Here is a 24,525-nt window from a genome sequence, read left to right as displayed (position 1 = left end):
CCCGCCAGGGGCTCCAGACTCCCCAGCCGCCCGCCCCAACACCCGAACCCTTCGCACTTCCCGCTTCCGGCTCCTGCCCCAGCCCCTCCCCCGCTCACCATCGCTCCCCCGCCCGCAGGCCGCGCTCCGCCGCCTCCACCTGGCGCCGCTGGGCCTCCAGCCCCGGGACCCCCCCCGCCGCCTCCGCCATGGCCCGCGCCCCACTCCGCTCCGCCCCGCCCCCACCCGCCGGCCCGACCGGAAACAGGAAGCGGCGGCGCCGGGCCCCACCCCCTGAGGCCTCGCCCACCAGCTTCCGGCCACGCCTGCTTTGGGTGCGGCGCCCTGGGAGAGGGAAAAGGGGTGGGGCTCCGTTACATTAGCCGCCATATTACGTGTGGCAGCAGAGCGTGCGTGGCGCCGCCCGCCATATGGAGTGTGGCGCGAGCCCAGCTGCGAGGGCGCCGCGGCCACCATGCGGAGTGTGGCAGAGGCAGTCCCTGCGCAGCCGCCGTCCCGCTTATGGCAGCAGCAGCGCCATTTGTAGTGTGGCATAAAACAGACCACGACGCTCGTGGGATGCGTGGGGGGACCGCGCTGCGCGTCCCCTGGGTCTGATGGGTTGTGGGGGCACACCGGGCTGCAGGGCCCCTGGCTCAGCTAGGGGCAGGGATATACAGTGGGGTGCAGGGCCCCTGGCTCTGCTGGGGGCGGAGGGTACACTGGGGTGCAGGTCCCATGGGTCTGATGCGGACGGGGGGGGGGGTGGGCAGCGCGGTGGAGGGGGGCACACCGGGCTGCTGGGCCCCTGGCTCTGATGGGGGCGGGCGGTACACTGGGGTGCGGGGCCCCTGGGTCAGATCCCCGGGGACAGTGGTAGGTTGTTTTCAGTGGGGGAAGGGGGAGACCTGTCCCCCGGGAACGAAGACTTGGACACCTGGGTTCCATGGAGACTTTAATAATTTTCATACATTGAAGGCAGAACAATTTCTCACCCCAACAGAAAGGAGGCCTTGCCCCCGCCCACCCCCCACTGATATGTATAGGCAGGTTAACCCTTTGCCTGCTGAGCGCACACATCCCACCCCTATCTACAGCGCTGGTGGGGGCACAGGGGGCTGGGGCATCACACATACCAACACCCCTCCCCCCCCAGCAGAGAAATGCAGTTCAGGGTCCTCCTCTTCATGTACGGATCTACTCTGGCAACATGCTCCCCACTACCCTGGGATCCCTCCTGCACAGTTCCCCCAGCTCCGCAGCTGGAGAACCACTCAGCCCCTAGCTCCTCCTGGCCTGGCAGCCAGGCCAGGGCTCTCCTCTGGGCCTGAGCTAGGATTCCAACTATGTGCAAGGGTCCTTCAGGGTCCCCCCTCTGTGCACATGGAGCCAGCTCCCAACAGCAGAACCTGCCACTGGCCAGGAGTGGATCCCATTCAGACACCTTCCCCCCTCAATCAGGTCCCCTACTATAGCAGCCTGGCTGTACTCCCCAGACTCCAAGCCCTCCCTGGGGCTCCCACCTGTACACCTTGAGCTCTGTGGGTCAGCACAGAGGGGGCAACAGGGCAAAGTCTGGAGGAACCAGTCTGACCCATACAGGGAGCTGGCTGCATCTCAGCGCTGGGCAAGCCCTCCCATGCAGCATTATGCGCAGCCATTCCCAGCCGCCCCACCCCAAAAGTGGCTGCAGCTCAGCTATGGGACATTGTCATTTTTATTACTGTGGTTATGGCTCTTGTAGGGAAAGGTGCTCCCTTCCACAAGCACTACATGCTGCATGTAAAAAAGGCCAGATATGTACACACACACACACACACACACACACACACACACAGGGAGAGAGTTTGGGTGGAACATGGGGGGACATAGGGACTGCCTTCAAATTGACACTCCCACAGCAGGGTTCAAAGCCCCGGCCTTTACCCCTGAGTTAAAGGCTTAGCCACACCTGCTGCAGTTCATCCCTCCTAGTGGCTAAGGGGAGCCAGTACACAGAGCCCTCTGAATGGGACAGCTGGGTGGGGGTCCATCTGGGAGGGGGGGCTACAGGTTAGTTAGGGCTGGAAAGGGACACAGGGTCCCATCCTGAGCAGTGCTGGACTAGAGCAAGGACAGAGGGAGGTTCGCCTGAGTAACAACAGTTGAATGGCTGACTAGGGTTTGATTAAGGACTAAGTAACCACCAAGGGAAGCCTGAGCGGGGGCTGAAAAGGACAGTAATTTGAGTAAGGAAGAATTAACAATTCAGCTGTGCCAAAGTATGGGCTAGATATTGACCAAGGAATGTGGGATTAAGGATTAAATAACAGTAGAGTTAATTTGAGTAAGGATAAGTACTATCGAAGGGTAAGGCTGCGTCGTAACCCCTTAACACTTGAGGAATAATGGAGTAGTGTTTCAATACTGAGTAGCGTTTGAGTAAGGAGGTAGTAACATTTTAGTATGATCAAATTATTCTTTGAGTAAGGACTGAACAATAATTGTCAGAATTAAATAACATCCTGGAGTAAACCTGGAGTGCTGTTTGGGCAAGAACAGAACAGCATCAAAGCCAAGGCTGAGCCGGGGTGGTGAGTCAGAACAGTGCAATGACTGGGTAACTTTTGACTCAAGACTAGGGAACCACTAAGCCCAGAGCGAGGAGGGGCTGGGGAAGCCTGAGTGCCGTACGACATGCCCAGGTCTGGCTGGAGGGCCCCAGTGCCTACCGTTACACCTGCCCCGGCTCAGTTGGAGCTCCCTACCCCCTGCAAGGCAGACGCTGGCGCTCAACACCTCCTTGTTCCCTCCCCGCCCCATCCTAGCGTCACACTGGCCTTTCTCACGGCTCTGTGCCCGCTGGCTCAGCATCACTTTGCAGATGCCCTTCGTGCACTCTGGGAGCGTCTGGCACACAGCCAAAATTCCACCTGTTCCCCCACCTCCCGGCCACCCACTGAATTTCATTTCTGTTCCCCTCGGCCTGCAGATTGCACTGGGATACTCTGGGTGGCTGGAGGAAGGGCCAGCCAACGGGTGACTAGCAGCTCAGGACGGAGCGAAGGAATGTTCATGTAAGGATGGAGTAGCGTCTGAACAAAGACTGTCAGTTTGAGCAGGGCCTAGAGTAATACTGGACTCAGACTACGTAACAGCTGAGGAGCGACTGAGTAACCCCAGAATAACATTTGAGTGAGGGCAGAACAGGCTCAGTAACACCTGAGCACTAAGCACTGAGCAGAGAGTAACAGCCATGGCAGGGCTGAGCTAGGACTGAGAGGATGCAGAGTAGCATCTGAGTAAGGGCTCAGTAATGGGGAAAAGTGCTGAGTAAGAACTGAGCAGAGTCAGGGGGCTGAATATCATGAAGATAGCTGAGTCAGAAGTCTGCTGGGAGCAGACTTCAGGTGAACATTTCCATCAGAGCTGAGGACAGACTGAGTGAGAACGGAGTACCAGCTGTGTTAGGACAGTGGGGTTGATAACATCTGAGTAGAAGCTGAATAAGAGTACTGATTTGATTAGTGTCAAGTAGAGGGCAAGTAAGTGCCAAGTAAGATGTGAGTAGGGGCCAAGTAAGGGCTGAGCAAGAACTGTGCAGGGTTAAGTATCATGAGTAGGGGTCTAGTAAGGGCTGAACAAGTAGAGTGTCATTTAAGTAGGAACTGAGTAACCCGGGAGTGGGCAGAGCTACATGGCAGTAGGGGGCAAGGGCAGAGTAATGCAGTAACAAGGGCTGAGCAACTTTGGAGTAGGGTCTAAGTAGCATAGGAGTAGGGGCAGAGTAATGTAGGAGTAGGAGCTAAGTAACATGGAAGTAGAGGCAAAAGGCTGAGTAGCAGGGAGAAAGGTGCAGCTAGCCAGAAGTGAGCCCTGAGTACTATGTGGGGATGGGGAGCTGGCAGCTGCCCCACTGAACTCACTGGCACCAGCCAGCGTTCACCCCGCATGCCAACCCAGCAGGACATGGGGGCAAAGCTATGGCCTGCAGGGAGGGGGCATGCTGGGACTCGGGGAGAGCAGGGGGACACATCCATCAAATGCAAAGTGTGTGGGGGACCCCCTGCACTGCTGCAAAGGGACCCACCCTATCTGGGGTGCACCCCCCCGCCATCTGCAGCAGCAGGCTCCCCCCACCCCCTCAGCTGGAAGACTTCTGTCCCCACCACTCAGGAGGGGCAGAGGCAGGAGAAGGTTTTGGAGTGGGGGTAAGTGACAGAATATAACCCCCTGGAACAACCCCTGCCCCTAGAACCTGGGGGCACAGGAGGGATCATGGCCCCCTTCCCCACAGCAGGGCACAACCAAACACGTCTCCATGGAAACATAACACTGGGGGGGGCTGTCCCCCCCTCCCTCCCAGTGAGGGGGGACTATAGATTATTTCTCTATATTTATAATATTGCCTTGAAAAAATAAAACTTAACCAACAGGGGAGGGGTCTGCCGTCCAGCCGGCGCCCCTGGGGACTGAGCCCCACGGCAGTTCCAGCCCCAAAAGGGCAGAGTCCCAGCGGGGGTGGGGAGGCGCCTTAGTCCAGTCCAGTCCAGTCCAGTCCAACCCTGCCCTCCCCAGCGCTGCGGCTTGGCAGGGTCACAGCAGCAGGCTGGGCCGGCGGTTCTGCCCATTCACTGCGGAGGGGAGCACAGGGTTAGAGACGCTGCTGCTTGCTGCTTGGATCCCCCCACCCCAGCTGTGCCCCCACCACCCACCCCGGGGCAGGGGGAGGCCCAGCCAATGCATCACCCTCCATGGAGCGGGCATGGACTGGGGTGACACGGAGCAGGGTGCCCGTGTGCTGCCAGCTGGGGGCTGGATGAGGAAGCCTGGGAGGGGGGGATGATGGAGCGGCCATGCTAAGAGCTGGGGGACCCTGGGCGGGAGAATGGGAGGCAGTACCTGACCCGCAGGCTAAAATTCAGTGTCCACTACCCGGAAGGCAGCGCCCCCTGCAGGAGAGGAGAGAGCGTTCACTGGGGAGCAGGGGGCTCCCTCCATCCTGCGGGGGGGCTGACAGGGCTGCTGAAGGTGCACCCCTCCCTGGGGAGGTCCTGGCAGGGGCCTGGGGAGCTTGTCTGTGTGGGCTGAGAAGTCAGCCGGGGGCATTGGTGGGGGGGGTCTCCCCTGGGTCACACGTGGAGGGAGCTGACCAATGGGGCACAGGGGGACGTGTCCGGCGTTCCCTGGCAGCGGGGCGCTGGGGCGGCCACTCACGAGAGGTTCAGGGGATACCCAATGGGTGAGCTGAGCACCCCCAGCCGGCCGCGGGTACCTCTATGGGCCGTGCACCCCCATACAGGCCTTGGTGCGCAGAACAGAATTCATTCTGCTTATGAATGGAAAACATTCAAGGGAACCCTGGCGGTGTCCCACCTGAGTCGGGCAGAGAGGGGCTGGGGTGGTCAGGCGCCGGGTGCATATCATCTGAGTCATGCAGGTAGGGGCTGGGTGGGTGGGGGCAGGGCCAGGGGCGCGTATCACCTGAGTTGGGAGGGAGGGGCCGGGGGTGGGGCACATATCACCTGAGTCGGGCAGGGAGGGGCCGGGGGTGGGCGGGGGTGGGGCGCGTATCACCTGAGTCGGGCAGGGAGGGGCCGGGGGTGGGCAGGGGTGGGGCGCGTATCACCTGAGTCGGGCAGGGGTGGGCGGGGGTGGGGCGCGTATCACCTGAGTCAGGCAGGGAGGGGCTGGGGGTGGGCGGGGGCGGGGCGCGTATCACCTGAATCGGGCAGGGAGGGGCCGGGGGTGGGCGGGGGTGGGGCGCGTATCACCTGAGTCGGGCAGGGGTGGGCGGGGGCGGGGCGCGTATCACCTGAGTCGGGCAGGGCGGGGGCGGGGGCGGGGCGCGTATCACCTGAGTCGGGCAGGGGTGGGCGGGGGCGGGGCGCGTATCACCTGAGTCGGGCAGGGTGGGGGCGGGGGTGGGGCGCGTATCACCTGAGTTGGGCCGGGGGTGGGCGGGGGCGGGGCGCGTATCACCTGAGTCGGGAAGGGAGGGGCCGGGGGTGGGGCACGTATCACCTGAGTCGGGAAGGGGTAGGCGGGGGCGGGGCGCGTATCACCTGAGTCAGGCAGGGGTGGGCGGGGGCGGGGCGCGTATCACCTGAGTCGGGCAGGGAGGGGCCGGGGGTGGGCGGGGGCGGGGCGCGTATCACCTGAGTCAGGAAGGGGTGGGCGGGGGCGGGGCGCGTATCACCTGAGTCGGGCAGGGTGGGGGCGGGGGTGGGGCGCGTATCACCTGAGTTGGGCCGGGGGTGGGCGGGGGCGGGGCGCGTATCACCTGAGTCGGGAAGGGAGGGGCCGGGGGTGGGGCACGTATCACCTGAGTCGGGAAGGGGTGGGCGGGGGCGGGGCGCGTATCACCTGAGTCGGGCAGGGGTGGGCGGGGGTGGGGCGCGTATCACCTGAGTCGGGCAGGGAGGGGCCGGGGGTGGGCGGGGGCGGGGCGCGTATCACCTGAGTCGGGAAGGGGTGGGCGGGGGCGGGGCGCGTATCACCTGAGTCGGGCAGGGTGGGGGAGGGGGTGGGGCGCGTATCACCTGAGTTGGGCCGGGGGTGGGCGGGGGCGGGGCGCGTATCACCTGAGTCGGGCAGGGCGGGGGCGGGGGCGGGGGCGGGGCGCGTATCACCTGAGTTGGGCCGGGGGTGGGCGGGGCGCGTATCACCTGAGTCGGTAAGGGAGGGGCCGGGGGTGGGGCGCGTATCACCTGAGTCGGGCAGGGGTGGGCGGGGGCGGGGCGCGTATCACCTGAGTCGGGAAGGGGTGGGCGGGGCGCGTATCACCTGAGTCGGGCAGGGTGGGGGCGGGGGGTGGGGCGCGTATCACCTGAGTTGGGCCGGGGGTGGGCGGGGGCGGGGCGCGTATCACCTGAGTCGGTAAGGGAGGGGCCGGGGGTGGGGCGCGTATCACCTGAGTCGGGCAGGGGTGGGCGGGGGCGGGGCGCGCATCACCTGAGTCGGGCAGGGGTGGGCGGGGGCGGGGCGCGTATCACCTGAGTCGGGAAGGGGTGGGCGGGGCGCGTATCACCTGAGTCGGGCAGGGTGGGGGCGGGGGTGGGGCGCGTATCACCTGAGTTGGGCCGGGGGTGGGCGGGGGCGGGGCGCGTATCACCTGAGTCGGGCAGGGTGGGGGCGGGGGCGGGGCGCGTATCACCTGAGTCGGGCAGGGTGGGGGCGGGGGCGGGGCGCGTATCACCTGAGTCGGGAAGGGAGGGGCCGGGGGTGGGGCGCGTATCACCTGAGTCGGGCGGGGGCGGGGTGCGTATCACCTGAGTTGGGCCGGGGGTGGGCGGGGGCGGGGCGCGTATCACCTGAGTCGGGAAGGGAGGGGCCGGGGGTGGGGCGCGTATCACCTGAGTCGGGCAGGGGTGGGCGGGGGCGGGGCGCGTATCACCTGAGTCGGGCAGGGGTGGGCGGGGGCGGGGCGCGTATCACCTGAGTCGGGCCGGGGGTGGGCGGGGGCGGGGCGCGTATCACCTGAGTCGGGCCGGGGGTGGGCGGGGGCGGGGCGCGTATCACCTGAGTCGGGCAGGGAGGGGCCGGGGGTGGGGCGCGTATCACCTGAGTCGGGCAGGGGTGGGCGGGGGCGGGGCGCGTATCACCTGAGTCGGGCCGGGGGGGGGCGGGGGCGGGGCGCGTATCACCTGAGTCGGGAAGGGAGGGGCCGGGGGTGGGGCGCGTATCACCTGAGTCGGGCAGGGGTGGGCGGGGGCGGGGCGCGTATCACCTGAGTCGGGCCGGGGGTGGGCGGGGGTGGGGCGCGTATCACCTGAGTCGGGAAGGGAGGGGCCGGGGGCGGGGCGCGTATCACCTGAGTCGGGCAGGGGTGGGCGGGGGCGGGGCGCGTATCACCTGAGTCGGGCCGGGGGTGGGCGGGGGCGGGGCGCGTATCACCTGAGTCGGGCAGGGGTGGGCGGGGGCGGGGCGCGTATCACCTGAGTCGGGCCGGGGGTGGGCGGGGGCGGGGCGCGTATCACCTGAGTCGGGAAGGGAGGGGCCGGGGGTGGGGCGCGTATCACCTGAGTCGGGCAGGGGTGGGCGGGGGCGGGGCGCGTATCACCTGAGTCGGGCCGGGGGTGGGCGGGGGTGGGGCGCGTATCACCTGAGTCGGGAAGGGAGGGGCCGGGGGCGGGGCGCGTATCACCTGAGTCGGGCAGGGGTGGGCGGGGGCGGGGCGCGTATCACCTGAGTCGGGCCGGGGGTGGGCGGGGGCGGGGCGCGTATCACCTGAGTCGGGCCGGGGGTGGGCGGGGGCGGGGCGCGTATCACCTGAGTCGGGCAGGGAGGCGGAGCGCAGGCTGGTCTCCTTCTGTAGCTGAATCTCCTTTAGTGCAAATATCGAGGTGGCTGTGCAGACACGGGGGTCACTGGGGGGTCACAGCTCCCAACAGCCCTGCGCCCGCTACCCCATAAGCCCCCACCCACAGTTTCCCGTCCCTGACCCCAACAGCGGCCCTCGGGCCTTCCCGACTCAGTCCCGCCCCAGCAACCCACCGACTCACCCCCCCAGCCCGGCGGGTCACTCACTGTCGGGGAGCTTGGTGATGCGCTCGCCCAGGCTGTGGAAGAAGAGATGTCCCATGGCCTCCGCTGCCGCCATCCGCTTCCGCCCCTCGAACTGCGCAGACATGCCCGGGGGCGGGGTCAGAGGGGGCTAGGAAATGCTCCCGGGGGCAGGCTCTGAGTGGGACACGCCCATCATTGCTCTGGGGGGCGGGGACAGGGGGCAGGAAATGCTCCCAGGGGGTGGGGTCCGAGTGGGACATGCCCATCATGGCTCTGGTGGGGGAAATGCTCCCGGGGGCGGGGTCCAAGTGGGACACGTCCATTATGGCCCCAGGGGGCCTGACACACCAGCCCTCCCCTCACCTCCAGGTCACCTGCAGCCCCCCATACCCACCACCCCAATCCCATAGCCCCCCCACTCCTCTGCCAGCCACCCCACCCCTCTCCTCACCTGCAGCAGCTTCCCCAGCAGGTCGGCTCCATCACTGTCCAGTCTGCAGAAGGGACAGGGAATGTCAGCCCACGGGGCAGATCCCCCTCTGCAGCCTCCTGGCACTGCCCCCGCAGCCCCAGCCCCCCCAGCAGCCCCTGGGGACCCAGCCCCCCCAGCCTTCCCTTGCAGCCACCACAGCCCCAGCCCTCCCTGCCCCTAGGGGACCCAGCCCCCCCCCCCCGCTGTCCCTTGCAGCCCCCAGGGACCCAGGCCCCTCACAGCAGCCCCCCCAGCCATCCCTCGCAGCCCCCAGGGACCCAGCCCCCTCACAGCAGCCCCCCCAGCCATCCCTTGCAGCCCTGGGCTGACCTGGGCGCGTGGTTGAGCAGGGCCTCGGGCCGGTACTTGGGGTAGTTGTAGGATCGGAACTCCTCGTTGGACAGGATCCCCGGCCACGTCTCCTCGTTGGGGGTCCCTGGGGGTGGCAGTGGGGGGGGGGGTGAGGATGTGATAAGACACTGCCGAGTCCCCAACCCCCGCAGCACAGTGCCCACTGCTCAGCCCCAACCCCCACAGCATAGCGCCCCACCCCCCGCTGAGCCCCTCCCCCCTACTCCAGCCACATGGTCCAGGCCCCCACCCTGCTGAGCTCTGGGCCCCCCACTGCAGGGCAGCCCCCGCCCCCCGCAGTGCCCCTCACCCAGGATGCGGAAGATGAAGTGCAGCTGCTCCTCCACGGTGGAGCCAGGGAAGAGCGGGCGGCCCGTGGACATCTCGTAGAAAATGCAGCCCACGCCCCTGGGGAGAGGTGCCGTGTGGGCTCAGGCACAGTCCAGGGGGCTGGGGGGGGCAGGTGGGGGGGTCCCAGGCCTGGTGGGAGTGGGAGGGAGCAAGGAACCAAGGTCCGGAGGGGGCAGATTCCAGGCCGGGTGGGGAAAGGGGGAGGGACAGATCACTGGGGGGGAGGAGCTCAGGCCTGGCAGGGGAGAGAACCCAAGCCCAGCAAGGGGAGGGTGGGGCAGAGCCCTGGTGAGGGAGGGGAGGGGTGGGAGGAAGGGGCAGGGCCCAGGTCCATCAAGGGGCAGGGCCCTGGTGAGAGGGTGGGGCCCAGACCAGAGCCCAGCAGCAGCCCCCCGGCTCACCACATGTCGATCTGGGTGGAGTACTCGGTGGAGCCCAGCAGGATGTCGGGAGGCCGGTACCAGAGCGTCACCACCTCATTGGAGTACGTCTTGGTGGGGATGGACTTGGCGCGTGCCAGACCTGGGACAGAGATGGGGGTTGCGGGCGGGGGGGGTTGACAGTCGGAGCTGGGGGAGGGGCTCACTGAAATCAGCCAGCTTGAGTGCCCCTCCCCAGCTCATTGATGAGGAGGGGCTGGGGACCAGGTGCAGGGAGCTGGGAGGGGAGCTCTGGGGGAATGGGGGGGCTGAGGGAGGTTCCAGGAGGATTCGAGGACTGGGAGGACTCCAGGGGTCCTGGGGGACCAGGAGGGTCTGGGCTGTCTCAGGATGGACCAGCAGGGCTCTGGGGGCTGTGGCTCACCGAAGTCAGCCAGCTTGAGCTCGCCACTTTCCTTAATGATCAAGGGCTGGGGCAGGGGGGCGGGATCAGGGGGCCGAGAGACCCGGGGGGGCTCACCGAAGTCGGCCAGCTTGAGCTCGCCCCGCTCGTTGATGAGCAGGTTCTGGGGCTTGAGGTCGCGGTGCAGCACCTTCTGGCGGTGGCAGTACGCCAGCCCTCGCAGCAGCTGGAACAGGAAGAGCTGGCAGGGGAGGGAGATGCCGTCAGCCTGGCCCAGGAAGCCTGGGGGGCTCCCCACCCACTGCGCTCACCTTGACGTTGTGCATGTTGATGACGTTGCCGCAGTCATCCAGGTACTGCTTCAGGTCTTTGTCCTGCAGGCAGAGTGACGTGAGCGCCCGCCTGCCCCCAGCCCCCCTTCGGGTCCCCTGACCTGGCCCTGAGCCCCACTCTACCATCCCCAGCCTGCCCCACGGCCCCTTCTCTGGCCCCCCGACCTACCACCCTGCCCCCTCACCAGGTACTCGAAGACCAGGGTCAGCGACTTCTCAGTATGGATGATGTCGTGCAGGGTGACGATGTTGGCGTGTTTCAGGTCCTTCAGCAGGGACACTGGGGGGCACAGTGAGTGAATCCAAGGCCCTGTCCCCTGGCACCCCAGCAACTCTCAGCCTGTGCCCCCACCACCCAGCCAGCCGGGGCGGGGCCCCCATGGTGTACCCTGCTCCGGCAAGGCTCAGGGCTCAGCCCTGGCTGCACGAAGGGAACGTGCCCCAAGCTCACAGACCCACCTGGCAAACCAGGGCCCATCCGGCTGGCGGGCTCTGCCGGGCAGCAGGGAAGTGCTGCCTGGGGACATACTGTGATGGGGTTCAGGGGTCCCCAAGCTCTGCACCCCGTCCGCAGGCAGGAGTGACTCTCACTCAGCAGGTAGAACAGGAAGTTTATCAGGCGACAGAGGCCCAGTTTCTCACAGATGAGTCAGTGCAGCAGTCAGAGACGGTCATTCCAGCCAGTCCTGGGGAGAGGAGCCCGAGGGGGGCCCCTCTGGGGTGTAGCTTCCCCCTCCCCCGGCTGGCTGCCTTCCAGCTCCCTCTCCCCCCGCTTCTAACCGCAGCCTCCGATTCAAACCCGCTCGGCTCCTCCCTGCTCTTTGTTCAGGGCAGAGGTGCTACCTGCCAGCCTAGGCCACAGCCCCAGGGGTCATCCTTAGCCCCTGGGAGCTGCTCTGCTTGTCTCACACATCCAGCCTGACTCACACATGCACCCCCCCCACTCCATCACACATACGCTCCCTCTCACCCCAACCCACTCCTGCATTCCTTGCCGAGGGCAGATGGCCATGCAGGGCCCCCCTTTCTCCCTGCCTTGGGTACCTTCGTGGATGGCCGTGCAGGGCCCCCTTTGCCCCCCCGTTAGGTACCTTCGCGGATGGCCGTGCAGGGCCCCCTTTGCCCCCCCATTGGGTACCTTCGCGGATGGCCGTGCAGGGCCCCCCCTTTGCCCCCCCGTTAGGTACCTTCGCGGATGGCCGTGCAGGGCCCCCTTTGCCCCCCCATTGGGTACCTTCGCGGATGGCCGTGCAGGGCCCCCCCTTTGCCCCCCCGTTAGGTACCTTCGCGGATGGCCGTGCAGGGCCCCCTTTGCCCCCCCGTTAGGTACCTTCGCGGATGGCCGTGCAGGGCCCCCCTTTGCCCCCCCATTGGGTACCTTCGCGGATGGCCGTGCAGGGCCCCCCTTTGCCCCCCCGTTGGGTACCTTCGCGGATGGCCGTGCAGGGCGCCCCCTCCTCGTGCTCCAGGCGAATTTCCTTCAGCGCCACCAGGTTGTCAGTGAGTTTGCTCTTCCCTTTGTAAACGGTGGCGTATGTCCCCTGGGGGCAGTGAGGGGAGGCCAGAGGTCATAGCTGGGGGCCTGTCCTGCCCCACAGCTCCCATCCCTCAGCCAGCCCCTCAACCGCCTTCCCTTTCCCAGGACCCCAGCCCAGGACACCTTGGCCCAGCCCCAGAGCTCTGCTCCATGGTCACATGCCCCATCTCCTCCCTGCATGGCCTCTAGGCCCTTCCCTTGCCCTGCCCCACAGACCTGTGCCCCATCCCCCGGCCCCTCCCTCCTCACGGCGCTTTCTCCCACTCCCACCACACTCCCCAGTCCCATCCCCCAGCTCCAATCGGAGAGGAAGACGCCCCCCAGGCACCCAGGGCCCAGCTCCCACCTCGCCCAACTTGTCCAGCTTCACGTAGGTCTCCAGCTTCCCGAAGCCGATCTCAGACTGTGGGCGAGAGGCCGGCCATGAGACACCAATGGGGGGGGATCTGTGGGGTGCTGGCCTGGCATCATGGGGAGGTGGGAAGCGATGGGGGGCGGGGGTGTACCATGGAATTGGCCGGGGGTGTCAGGAGATGGGACAGCCAGGGGTTAGCCAGTGTGCACTGAGGGGCAGGCAGGGCATACATGGGGCACCACGGGGCAGACCATGAGCAGGCTGGAGCATATGTAAGGCACTGCAGGGAGGGGGGCAGGCAGCCTGTGGGGCACCCTGGTGCAGGTTATGGGGCAGAGCAGGAACAAGTCGCTGGGGAGTAGAGGACAGGCTGGAGCACGTGAACCAGGAGGGGGGCAGCCAGGGGGCACTTCAGGGTGGGGGCCAGTTCACAGGCAGCCGTGGGGCGCAGCACTCACCAGGGACACACGGCGCAGGCGGCGGCTCAGGGGCTGGTCGAACAAGGGGCTGTTGAGCGCCAGCTTCTCCAGGCAGCCCTCGGGCAGGCGGATGTCAGCCGGCAGCGAGAGCCGCTTGTTGATGTCCTGGGGCGCGGAGAGGGGTTACGCTGGTGGTTCTGCTCACCCCCTGGAGCCCTCCCCTCTCCCAGCCCCCTCGGGTGCCCCGCCCCCTCCCCCCCAGCGCCCTGCCCCCGCCCCGGCACACCTCGGAGGAGATCTTGCGGGCCGAGCTGTGGCGCATTCGGACACGCACGGGGGACTGGACCTCGTCGGATGAGGTGCCGGACGCCTGGTCACTCTCCCCATCCGAGCCCATCTTCCCGTCCTCCTGCACCATCTCTGGGGGGGGGCAGGGCAGGGCAGGGCAGAGCGCTGTTACCAGGGCACGGAGAGATGGTGACCCCTGCTGGAGCCCCTCACCCAGCACCCCCCCATACCCCCTACCCCAGCCCCCACACAGTACCCCCTGCTGGAGCCCCTCACCTGGTTCCCACATGGTGCCCCCTGCTGGAAACCCTCACCCGGCCCCCATATGCCCCCTACTCCAGCCCCCACACAGTGTCCCCTGCCAGAGACCCTCACCCAGCCCCACCCCCCAAATACCACCACCAGAGATCCTCACCCAGCACCCCCAGTGCCCCCTGCCAGAAACCCCACCTAGCCAGGATATGGTGCTGGAGACCCTCAGCCAGCCCCACCCCCAGTGCCCCCCACCAAAGACCCTCACCCAGCCCCCCGACGACTCTCCCTTCCAGACACCCGCCAGCCCCCACAGTGAGACCCCCAACCAAAACCAACACACACATACACACACACACCCCAAGACCACCCCACTGCAGCCCCCCAGGGACAGACACAGCGCCCCCTGCTGGAGACACCCCACAGCCAGTGCCCCAGCCAGCATGGCCACACACGGCACTCCCTCCCCCACAGCGCCCCCTGCTGGAGTCGCCTCCCCCTCCCCTGTCCAGCACTGCCAGGCAGCCGACCCAACCCAGCTCCGCACACAGTGACCAGCACACCCCAAGTGCGGCTGGCAAGGAGGCCATGGGCCAGTGCCCGGAGCTGAATTCAGAGAGACCCCCAGGAACCCCGACGTCCAACCAGCCCGGCTGAGCCGCCCACACAGTAAAGCACAAACCACAGCTGCCGAGAGGGGAGGGCTATTTATCCCTGCTACAGCCCTGAGCCCCTTCCACTCCCTGAGCAGGCAAAGAACCCAGGAGTCCTGACGCTGGCCCCTCCCCGCCACTCTGACCACTCCCCATTCCAAGCTGTGATTGGCTCTGTGAAAGCAGGGGGTTGGCTCAGGGGCCCTGGGGCCTGTGCTGCCCCCATAGTCACCTAGTCGGCTGGCACGGGCGAGGTGGGCACTCAGGCTGCGAGTCACGCCCGGGCGCGGCCGGCGCTGCAGGAAGGAATAGACGCTGCGCGAGGCACCCCAGGGACGCCCGCTCTTCCCCGCCAGGCCTGGGGGGCACGAGACACGAGGCGCAGGGGAGCCCAGCAGAGGTGAGCAGAGACACGTGGGGGGAAGCCCAGAAGGAGAGAGAGATTGGGTGGCAGTCACACACCCAGGGAAGAGGACAGGGTTGCAGGGGACCACACAGGTAGGGGAGTAGGCGGTGGGGGTCACACAACCCAGGGGGATCACACAGCCAGAGGGGATGGGATCATGCAGCCCAGAGGAAGGGGGGCAGATGGGGGTATGTGTAGGGCAATCACACAGCCAATGGGAATGGAGGGCGTGAGAGGTCACACAGCCATGGGGGAGAGAGCAGGGAGGGGAGCAGAAATTAAACACAGACAAAAAAGAAAAGAAAAAGAAAATGAAGAAACAAAACTAGAACAGAACAGAAAATAAACCCGGGACCCCTGCGTAGGGGGCGCAGAGCAGCCAGGGGACCAGCCTGGAGAGGGCCACAGGGCTCACAACAGGCCAGAGAACTGGGGTCCAGCCTTCCCCACCCCTGTCGTCACCCGCCCACCCCAGCCCCAACAAACCCTTGACCACGTCAGTAACGCCCCGAGCATCCTGACTCTCAGACCCGTCCCGCCCCCCAATGGACCCCCACAACCACTAGACTGTGTCCCCCTCCAGGAGCCAGGAATAGAACCCAGGCCTCCAGCCCTATAACCCTTTGTTCTAACCACTAGACTCTCCTCCCCTTGCAGAGCTGGGGAAAGAACCCAGGAGCCCTAGACACCAACCCAGCTCAAAACACCCTCTTTTGGGGATAATGGCTTTGGTTCAGTCCAGAGGTGAGAAACCCAGCTGTCACACCCCCACAGCTGAAAGGGGGTAGTATGTTCCACCTGGCCATTGGCCACCCCTAGGGAGCCATGGCAACTGCTGGCCAGCTTAGTGCGTAGACTAGTTCCCAATTGGCCACCAGCATGGAGAGGGTGGGGTGAGGAAGAAATGGGTGGTCACCTTTAAAGGGACAGTCACACCCACAGACCCACACAGGCACACATCTTAAAGGGCCCACAACACCCACACAGCATCTTAAAAAGGCAGCCATGGCAGGGGCCTAGGGCACAGATCCCTTTTTGGCACTGTCTTGTCAGCAGAACACCTTAAAGGGGAGGTTACACCCACGTAGCACCTTAGAGGACCGCTGGCCAGGCGCCCCCAAATGCTGGAAAGGCATACACCCTGCCAGAGCCAGCGCCCAGGACAGGGCCCAGTCTGGGTCCCGTCCATGCCCAGCACGGGGGACGCTCACGGGTGGGCTGAGCTCCTTCAGACACCAGGTCTGTGGCAGGCCACGCTGGCAGAGTGGCTCACCAGTGTCGCTGCTGTTGTTCTCCTCAATGTTGATCTGCTCATTGAGGTTCTTCTCGGCCGTCCGGCTCCCCCGCAGGGTCATCGAGAGCTGCCTCTTGATCTTCTTCATCCGATCCATGGTGGGTCCAGGGCTGGGGCCACTACATGGAGGGGAGAGGATGCCATAGCTCAGACACACTGGGGTGGCTCCCCTGTACTGAGACGCAGCCAGCTCTGGGGTGGGGCAACTGGGGAACAACTGCACATAACATCACAAGGGGATGGATCCCCGCTCCCCCTGTGCCGAGATGCAGCCACCTCTGGGGTGAGGTGTGATGAAGTGAGGATTTTATTCACCTAGCTATGCTGCATGTGAGTTCTAATGCCCTATAGTGAACCCAGGTGTGCGCCTCAGTTTCCCTGGCCATGCAAGCAATACCTAGCTGAGGACTTTTGTGTGTGACAAGCTTCCCCACACACACAATGGCCAGATGCCAGAGTGTGACCAGGTGACACTGTTTGCCCAGGAAGCAGGACAAAGGCCAGAAGTGGGACTTGGCTGGGGTCTGGGACCGAGATGCTGGGAGTGGGGCAGTCTGGGCTGGTGCAGGAAAAGAACACAGCCCTAGCTCTCGTCTCCTCTGTTCTCAAGATGAATGGTAGTGACTGTTCCTGGGCCAACAAGTCAGTTCTGCACCATGTCCCTACCCTTCTGTCCCCCCTGCTGGTTGGGAGTCACCTCTGGTTGCAGGAGTGGGGGTGCAGGGCTCAGTGACTCCCACACACTTTGTGACATGGGGCAGCTGGGGAAAAACTCTACAGGAAGGAATGCAAAGAAATGTGCTAACAAAGAGTCCCCTGCAGCACATCCCCCGCCCCAGGCAGAACTCGGTTCTCTGGCTAAGAGCTGTGCCAACCAGAGCTAGGCCCAGCATGTGTCTGCATGTTATGCCCCCAGGAACGGGTAACCTGAATGGATTAGTCACCCTGTAGCACAGCCATCCAGTGCCCAGACCAGACAACCCAGCCAGCCCGCTTCCCCACAACCCCAGATCAGATAACCTGGCCAGCCAGCTGGTGTCCCCCAGATCAGGCCCCCCCTCCCCCGGCCAGCCAGCTGGTGTCCCCCAGATCAGACCCCCTCTCCCCCAGCCAGCCAGCTGGTGTTCCCCAGATCAGACCCCCACCCAGCCAGCCAGCTGCTGCCCTCAGGCAAGGTGGATAAAAAAAAATCAATGATTTAAAAAAAAAAATTAAAAAAAAAAAAAAGATTTTTTAATTTAAATCAGATTTTTTAAAAAATCATCAGTACTAAATTTCTCATTTAAAACTAACAATTACAAGTAAAGCCCATTGCCCTCATGCTGCACCTACACCTCCAGTCTCCCCAGAACGAATTATTGTCTCTAGTCTGCCCAGCCAAACTACTGGCTCTTGCTTCTCGGAAGTTCTGGGCTTTCACTTGCTGTTTCTCAGCCGACCAAAAAGGAGCACGTGCACAGAAAGACACAGGCTGAGGAGGGTTGGTTTTGTTCTGTGCTTCAGTGGTGGTGGCCCTTGGCCAAGCGCAGCAGAGGCCTGGTTAACACGCTGTCTTAAAGACAGAGATGCAATGTCTAGGAAAGGGTTGAAGCAGCATAGAAAGGAGCAGCGGAGTGGACTGGGAAGAACAAGGAAAGGCATTATTCAGACCCAGTGCTCCCTGTAAGCTGAGCACTCAGACGGCTGCCCAGGAGAGAGTCAGGCGCTGCTCAGCTGATCAGCAGAGAGCGCCCAGCTAGGCACAGCCAGCCACCTGTGTTTCTGCTGGTGGTGCACAGTCATGCACAGAACAAAATTTATTCCACTCAGAGATGAAAAACAATTCGCAGGCAGCCTGTTCAGAGCACACAGAGTTCTTCTTCACAGTCTTACCACAGAAAAACCTGTCCCAGCCTCTGGGGGTAGGTGAGACCCTGACTGGGCTGTTTTGAAGAAATTCGTTCCTTGGGTAAAAAAGGAAAATGTGTCAAGTGTGAGCAGTGCGAGGAGATGATGCAGGGCCTGGCTGCAGGGACGAAGCATCGTAGAGAAAAAGCCTTCTTGGGAGAGAATGGTGTGGATAGGGCTGAGTGGATCAACTGGTTGGTAACTGGACTCATTCCCTTTGCAATGCGTCATTCAAGCCTCTCTAGCTGCCTCTTAGCAGAACTGCCCTTTGACAAGCCAATTCCCACGCTGTTTGCTGGGCTGGATGTTGAGAGAAAAATGAAGTTTTGCTCGGCTCATCCTCAGGGCTTGTTTAGTTCGTTAGCCAGGTTTAGAACTGATCACTCAATACATGCTACAGACAGCTCCACTCAGAAATCGAGATGTCATTTTCTTATTTCAAATGAGATAATACAGATCCCTTTTCTGGGAACATCCTGGCCACAGACCATACCAGGGATGCCATAAGTTTAGTCCTTATTTTACTTCAGCAGAACTCAGCTTTTCCACGGGAACCCTGTATTGTACTTATTTATTAAAAAAAAACAACAAACAGGCGCGCCCAGGAGTTCAATGGGGCTTATTCCAAACAGAAGTATGCTCTAGGCACAGCCTTAACTTTTCTGGTAAGTTTTGGTGATTTAAATTAATCCACCTTGCCTCCCAGATCAGAGGACGAGCCAGGTGCCCCCAAGATCAGACCCACAGCGGAGCCACCCAGTGCCCCCCAGATCAGATCTATAGGGGAGCCAGCTGGTGTCCCCCAGATCAAACCCAAAGGCAGCCAGCCAGAGTCCCCCAGATCAGATCTGGGGGGGGGGGGAGTCCAGTTGGTGTCCCTTAGATCAAACCCACAGGGCAGCCAGCCGAGGTTCCCCAGATCAGCAGACCAGCCGGTGTCCCCATGATCAGATCCACAGGGGGGCCAGCGGCTGTCCCCAAGATCAGAGGCCCAGTCTGGTATGCCCCAGATCAGACCCACAGGGCAGCCAGGCTGATGCCCTCCCCATCAGAGCTACCAACCACAGGGAGCACCTGAGGGTGGGATGGGACCCGTATGTCTCCCCAAAGGATCAGCTGCAGAGAGACTCGGGGTGGGGCCCACAACAGGAAGGGGACAAAGGAGCTGATGTGGGGGACTGAACCACTGCCTTCAGGCCAACAAGGTGTTCATTCTGAAGACTAATGATGGCTCCCAGGCCACAGGATCTGGCCAGAGTGATACCTGAACTGACTGTGGAAGAGGTTTGGAGCATGCGGGAGGAGCCAAGGCTAGTGGGAGGAGCTTAGGAGTCTGGAAGGAGTCTGCCCCAGTAGAACACACCCTAAGGGAGGTGCTGGGGCAGGAACCTTGTGGGAGGAGCCTGAATGAGTGGGATGGGCTTGTGGCCTGAGGTTATGCAAGAGGGAGTGGCTTAGTGTTTCTGTCCAATGGCAAGGCCTTGGGTGAGTGGGAGGAGCCTTTAGAGTGGGACGGACATGTTGGCAGAGACTAAGGGACAGGCTGGGGGTGAAGCCTATTGAGTGGATGGAGCCCCTGTGAGGGGGCAGGTTGTGAGAGGAGCCCTCACTGGGAGGATGGCAGGGGGCCAGCTCCAGAGGAGTTACAGGAGACTAGCGGGAGGGGCCCCAGGACAATGCCAGCAGCTGAAGGTGATGGGGACTTAGCAAACATACTTGCTGCCACCAGTAGGCTCCAGGGGTAATAGTCAGATTTGACACTGGGGGCAGTTCACACCTCTCCAATCAGTTGAGGCTTGGAGGAATCCCCCCCAATCACCATTCAGATGGTGGGGGGGGCATAGGACAGGGCTAGGGGAAAGGGGAGCAGCACTGAGCAGCACAGAATGGCAGGAGCTGAGCTTGGGGCCTGGCAAATGGCGCTGGCTGAAGGGGGGGACTCAGCAGGGGGCCTCTCCCTGGGGTGCACACTGGGAGCATTCTCACCAGGCTGGGCAGTGGGGGGCACCACACTGGGACACTCTTCCTGGGTTGTGGGCAGTGGGTGCTCTCTATAACTTGGGCACTGAGCTAGTGGCAAGGGGCGCTCTCCCCAGGCTGTGGGCACTGGGGGAGACTGGGGACACTCCCCAGGCTGGGCACTGGGAGGCAGCAGGGGTCTGGCACACACAGGCTTGTGCCATGGCAGTTCTAGCCCACAGCTGCTGAAACACCAGGCAGCTCACCTGTGCTGGCAGGACAGTGGAGTCTAGTGGTTAGGTCAGGTGGCTGGGAGCCGGGACTCAGGCATTCTCTGCCCAGCTCTGGGAAGAGAGGAGGTTCTCTTGGTGGGGGGAGGAGGCGGCTGGGAGCCAGGACTCCTGGGTTCCTTCGCTGGTTCTGGGAGAGCAGTGGGATCTGGCAGTTTCATGTCATCTACCCATCCCTCCCTGGGGGTAGGGCTGAACCAGCAGCAGCCCCCTCCTCTCATGGCTGCCCCACCCTGTCCCCTGGGGACCCTGTGCTCCACCAGGACACTGCCAGCCCCTCCGCCTCCCAACCTGCCCGGTCCCTGTCCCCCACAAGACTCCCCTTCCCCCTGCTGTGCATTCAGAGCCTGGCTCCAGGGGGCCAAAGCCCAGCTCCTTTGGAGCATGGGGGCCAGGCTGGAGGCAGCTCTGCAGGCTGGGACCCCCAGCAGCTGTGCCACTCTCCCTGCACGTTTGCCTTGAAGAAGCCAGGATCAGACTCCAGCCCAGCTCTTTCAGCTGGATCTGAACAAGTACCAAGAGGTGGGGGCGGGATTTGGCGGGCTTGGGGGTGGGGGACAGAGGGGCGCCAGCTCCATCCGACCCTGGGACAAGGACTGGCTGGCTCGGGGGGCCGGGAACACAGCAGGGGCCTGTCCTCTCTAGGGGCACGATCTCCGTCTGGCCCTGGGACAAGGACTGGCTGGCTCGGGGGGCCAGGAACACGGCAGGGGCCTGTCCCCTCTAGGGGCACGAGCTCCATCCGACCATGGGACAAGGACTGGCTGGCTCGGGGGGCCGGGAATGGGGCAGGGGGTTGCTGCGTGGGCTCAGCCCCAGACAGGAGCAGGAGAAAAGCCAGAGCTAAGCTCCCCTCTCCCGCCAGCCGTGCCTCGGCCACCAAGCAGCACCCCTGGCTGTCCTGGGAGCCAGGCCCCAGCCTTCCGCTTGGGGCTCCAGCTGCTCGCACCAACACCAGGATGTCTCCAGCACCTAGCCCAGACCCAAAGGGGAGGGCAGCTCCGGAGGGGAAAGGAGAGTTTGAGTGAGTTGGCTTTTCAAAGAGCCCTGTCCTGCCCCTTCCCTGCAGTTCCACCGGAGCCCTCCCCCAGCACTCCGCACTCACATCCCACGCCCTCAGCGAGCCTCTGGATGGCAGTGGGTCTAGTGGTGGGTGGGGGAGGGTGAGAGCCAGGACACCTGGGTTCTCTCCCTGGCTCTGGGCAGCAGCGGGTCTAGTGGTTGGTGTGGGGGGCTGGGTGCCAGGACTCTGGGGCTCCATTACAACAGCTGGCACTGGGTCCCACTCCCCACCAGCTCTCTGCTGGGCAGGGGCCAGCCCAAGGCTCAAGCGGGGACCATGGGCAGTGGCCAAGACACGGGGGAGATGGTACCAGCCCCAGGCAACAGGGTCCAGCCTGGAGGGGAGCTGTGGGCAGCAGGCTGAGCAGGCCCCCGGCATCCCCAGAGCCAGCCAGGCCAGAGCCAGCCCTGCAAAGGGCAGGGTGGGGTAAGACAGGAGCCCCCCTCAATTCCCAGACTGACCCACCTGCTTCAAGGCACTGGTCTACTGCTGCGCGGCCCCCCCCGCCCGACACAGCCAAAGAGGGGCCCTGGATCTGCCTGCAGACAAGGCAAAGGGGGGGCCCCAGGTAATCACACGCTGCAGACCCTAGGGGCAGGGCCTGACACTGAGGGGGTGCACTGACCATGAGAAAAGTCCATTCCATTGCAACTTCCAGCTGTGCTCCTCCAACCTCCCCTCTCCAGGCAGCATCAGCCAGCACAGACCACAAGCCAGCCTGGGTTACGCCCCTGCCATCAGCCACAGACAGCCCCACTCTCAGCCCCGCTCAGCCCCCACACCTTACAGTGAACCCAGGAGGTCTTCGCAGGGAATTCATCCCACCCAGGGCCCCCCCATCTGCCAGGCCCTCTGCATTCCTGGGGCCAGGCGCACACAGTGTGGCCAGGTCCGTCTCCCCCCGTCAGCCCCACAGCAGGAGGGTAGAGGAAAAAGACCCCCCACTTGCAAGATGTGCAGATGTCCTGAGTGTATAGGGAGAGGCCCAATGTTTGGGGCTTTTTCTCATCTACGTGTCTCTGACCCCACATCCTGGCCCAACGTGTCTGTCTCTCCACAGGCACTTTCCTGCACTCATCCCCTGAAGAAAAGGGCCAGAAATCCGCCTCTCCACTGCCAAGATCCACCCGCACGCAGAGATGGGAATATCACCCCCTCACTGCAGAGAGCCACCCTGCACACCCTTGCCCTGCCCCTCACACAGGGGGTGACCCCCTCCCTGCCCTAACGCAGGCAGGAGTGGGAGCAATCCCCTCCCCCAGCTTTTCCCCATGCACTCAGGCTACCTGGTGAGTGGAGTGACATTTCCCGGAATGGAGTCAACAAGCCGTCTCCCCGCACCACCGCAGTTGGGGAAGACACACCAAGCCAATTCCACTGTCTTGGATCCATTCCAGACAGCACCTGGACCCTCCCAAACCCAGGTAGAGGAAGGATGGATCCTCCCTATTAGCAAGAAGCAAGTGCATTGGGATCCACAGATGTGACTAAATGTGTCAGGAGAGCTGGGGGCCTCCAGACCAGCCAGAGAATATAGTGCGGCTCACCCCACACTACTCCCCCTCTGCAGAAACCAGGCCTGGAGCCCAAAGGCAAACAGCCTCGGTGGACCCCTGCTGGGACAGCCAATGAAGGAACAGAGCTGCTCAGGACAAAGACTCCCAGGAGCTTACAAAAGGAGCTTCTCTGCCCTCAGTGTTAACATCTCCACGAGACTGACAATGGGCCATATCCCCCGTCTTATCTGACCCATGTTTTGACTCTCTTCATACATACTACTGATAATGGGCCTTTTCCACCCTGACTGAATAGACCTTGTCAGCTCTGGCCCTCCCTTCTACTGGGACCCCTCTCTTTAAACACCCCTCTGAAGCCACCCCCCCCAACTCATGCATCTGACAAAGCGGGGCTTTGCCCACGGAAGCTTATGCCCCAAAATATCTATTAGTCTATAAGATGCCACAGGACTTCTTGTTATACTCAGAGAGACAATCCAGAGAAGACACTCCAGCAACTGACTCAACAGGAGGAGAAGAGCTCGTATTTCCCAACACACTGGGTCTGGCTGTGCTAGGAGCCATGGAGAAGGGGGTGGATCACAGTGAGGTGACGGGGGATTTAACTGTGTGGTGCTCCCGGAGGTCAGGGCCTGTAAGAGTTGCAGATCCCTGGGGGTTGCAGCAGATCCCCAGAAGAAGGGACAGGGAAATCCAGTGCTCATGGATTCCAACAACAGCCAGACGGTAGAGAGTGGAATGTCCAGTCAGCAGGGATCCAGTGCAAGTGGATGCCATTGGGTCAGAGTGAATGGGGAGGGAGCAGAGAGGCTCCAGTGGATGCAGAGATGATCTCGTGTAGCCTGGAGGGGTAAAGCCCATGGATCACAGTGGATTCCCCCACCCACTGCAGGAGAAGAGCAATCTGGTGTGAGCTGACCCCAGGAGGATATGGGCCATCAGAGATCACAGTAGATCCCAGCCACTGAAGATGGAAAGACTAGGGCACCCAGGGGGTGCAGACCCCATAGGGCAGGATGAGGGGATCCCAGGGGTCACCATGGACCCCACTCCAGTAAGGAAGCAGAGATCTACTATGAGTTGATCATGTAGTAGATCCCATTGGCCAGGGACGTAGCAGATCCCAGCACAACAGGACAGGAGATCCATGGGAGTCAATAGATACAGACCCCCAGACGGCTGCAGCAAGTTAATACCCCAGGGACATGTGTCACAGCAGATCGTGGTGGACGGAGGATCCAATGGGTGCAGCATATCCCAGGGGATCAAGTGGGTGGAACCCATGGGCAGAGTGGATCCCAGCCCAATGGGTCAGAAAATGTATGAGATCCAGGGGGTACAAATTCCATAGGGCCACAGGGGTGGATCTCAGCCCAGTGGGGTGGATCCCATATGACACAGATCCCAACGCAATAGGGCAGCAGATCTATGGGATCCGGGGGGAGGTGCAGGTCCCAGGTGACACAGCAGAACTGAGAGATCTGGGGAGCGCAGGTCCCACGTGACACAGCAGATCTATGGGGCCGGAGGGGGACAAGTCTCACGTGACACAGCAGATCTATGGGGCCGGGGGGTGGAACCCCGGGGTCCCCGCGGGTCGCAGGCCCCGCCCAACGGGGTGTCTCTTACCCTGGCTGGCGCTGCAGGGAGCTCAGCGCTGCTGCTGCTGCTGCTGCTGCGGGTCCCAGTAATCCTCAGCCATGGCCGCCGGCTCGGCCGCCCGGGGCTCGGCTCCCCTCAGCCGCCCATGGTCCCCCAGAGCCCGGCGAGAGAGGGGCGGGGGGGTGCGCACAAGTCTCCTCCCAGCGTGCAGCACCTCCCCCTCCAGCTAGGCCACCTCCCACCCTGCG

The 24,525-nt window shown here is 63.3% G+C and overlaps 1 protein-coding gene across 7 annotated transcripts; it reads right to left on the bottom strand.

Annotated features, from left to right (window-relative positions):
• Positions 1-1,005: 1,005 nt before the first annotated feature.
• CDK16 (cyclin dependent kinase 16) lies at positions 1,006-24,525 on the bottom strand. 7 transcript variants are annotated; one of them, XM_075017462.1, is made up of 18 exons: positions 24,305-24,525; positions 15,939-16,078; positions 14,492-14,617; positions 13,353-13,519; positions 13,106-13,231; positions 12,639-12,695; positions 12,182-12,296; positions 10,941-11,035; positions 10,735-10,797; positions 10,541-10,664; positions 10,042-10,162; positions 9,600-9,697; positions 9,269-9,374; positions 8,918-8,960; positions 8,488-8,578; positions 8,230-8,307; positions 4,861-4,910; positions 1,006-4,592 (listed from the first exon to the last, which is right to left on the bottom strand). In XM_075017462.1, the coding sequence occupies exons 2-17, from the start codon at positions 16,054-16,056 to the stop codon at positions 4,873-4,875; spliced, it is 1,566 nt and encodes a 521-aa protein (XP_074873563.1). In that variant the 5' UTR covers positions 16,057-16,078; positions 24,305-24,525; the 3' UTR covers positions 1,006-4,592; positions 4,861-4,872. The 7 variants fall into 7 exon arrangements, with proteins under 7 accessions (XP_074873563.1, XP_074873564.1, XP_074873566.1 ...); XM_075017464.1 differs by having other exon boundaries at positions 1,007-4,592; positions 13,353-13,486; positions 24,305-24,524; XM_075017463.1 differs by lacking the exon at positions 4,861-4,910.

The sequence above is a fragment of the Carettochelys insculpta genome, chromosome 22 (assembly GCF_033958435.1).
Source record: "Carettochelys insculpta isolate YL-2023 chromosome 22, ASM3395843v1, whole genome shotgun sequence".
NCBI classification, from domain to species: Eukaryota; Metazoa; Chordata; order Testudines; family Carettochelyidae; genus Carettochelys; species Carettochelys insculpta.
The sequence above is the reverse complement of the archived record's forward strand: the minus strand, read 5'-3'. Positions and strand labels throughout refer to the sequence as shown.

Coding starts and splice junctions, on each gene's coding strand:
- CDK16 (XM_075017462.1), bottom strand. CDS start 16,056: ATGGATCGGATGAAGAAGATCAAGAGGCAGCTCTCGATGACCCTGCGG. Junction 14,618..15,938: donor GAACAACAGCAGCGACACTG/GTGAGCCACTCT, acceptor CGTGCCCCCCAG/GCCTGGCGGGGAAGAGCGGG. Junction 10,665..10,734: donor TCAACATGCACAACGTCAAG/GTGAGCGCAGTG, acceptor CTCCCCTGCCAG/CTCTTCCTGTTCCAGCTGCT.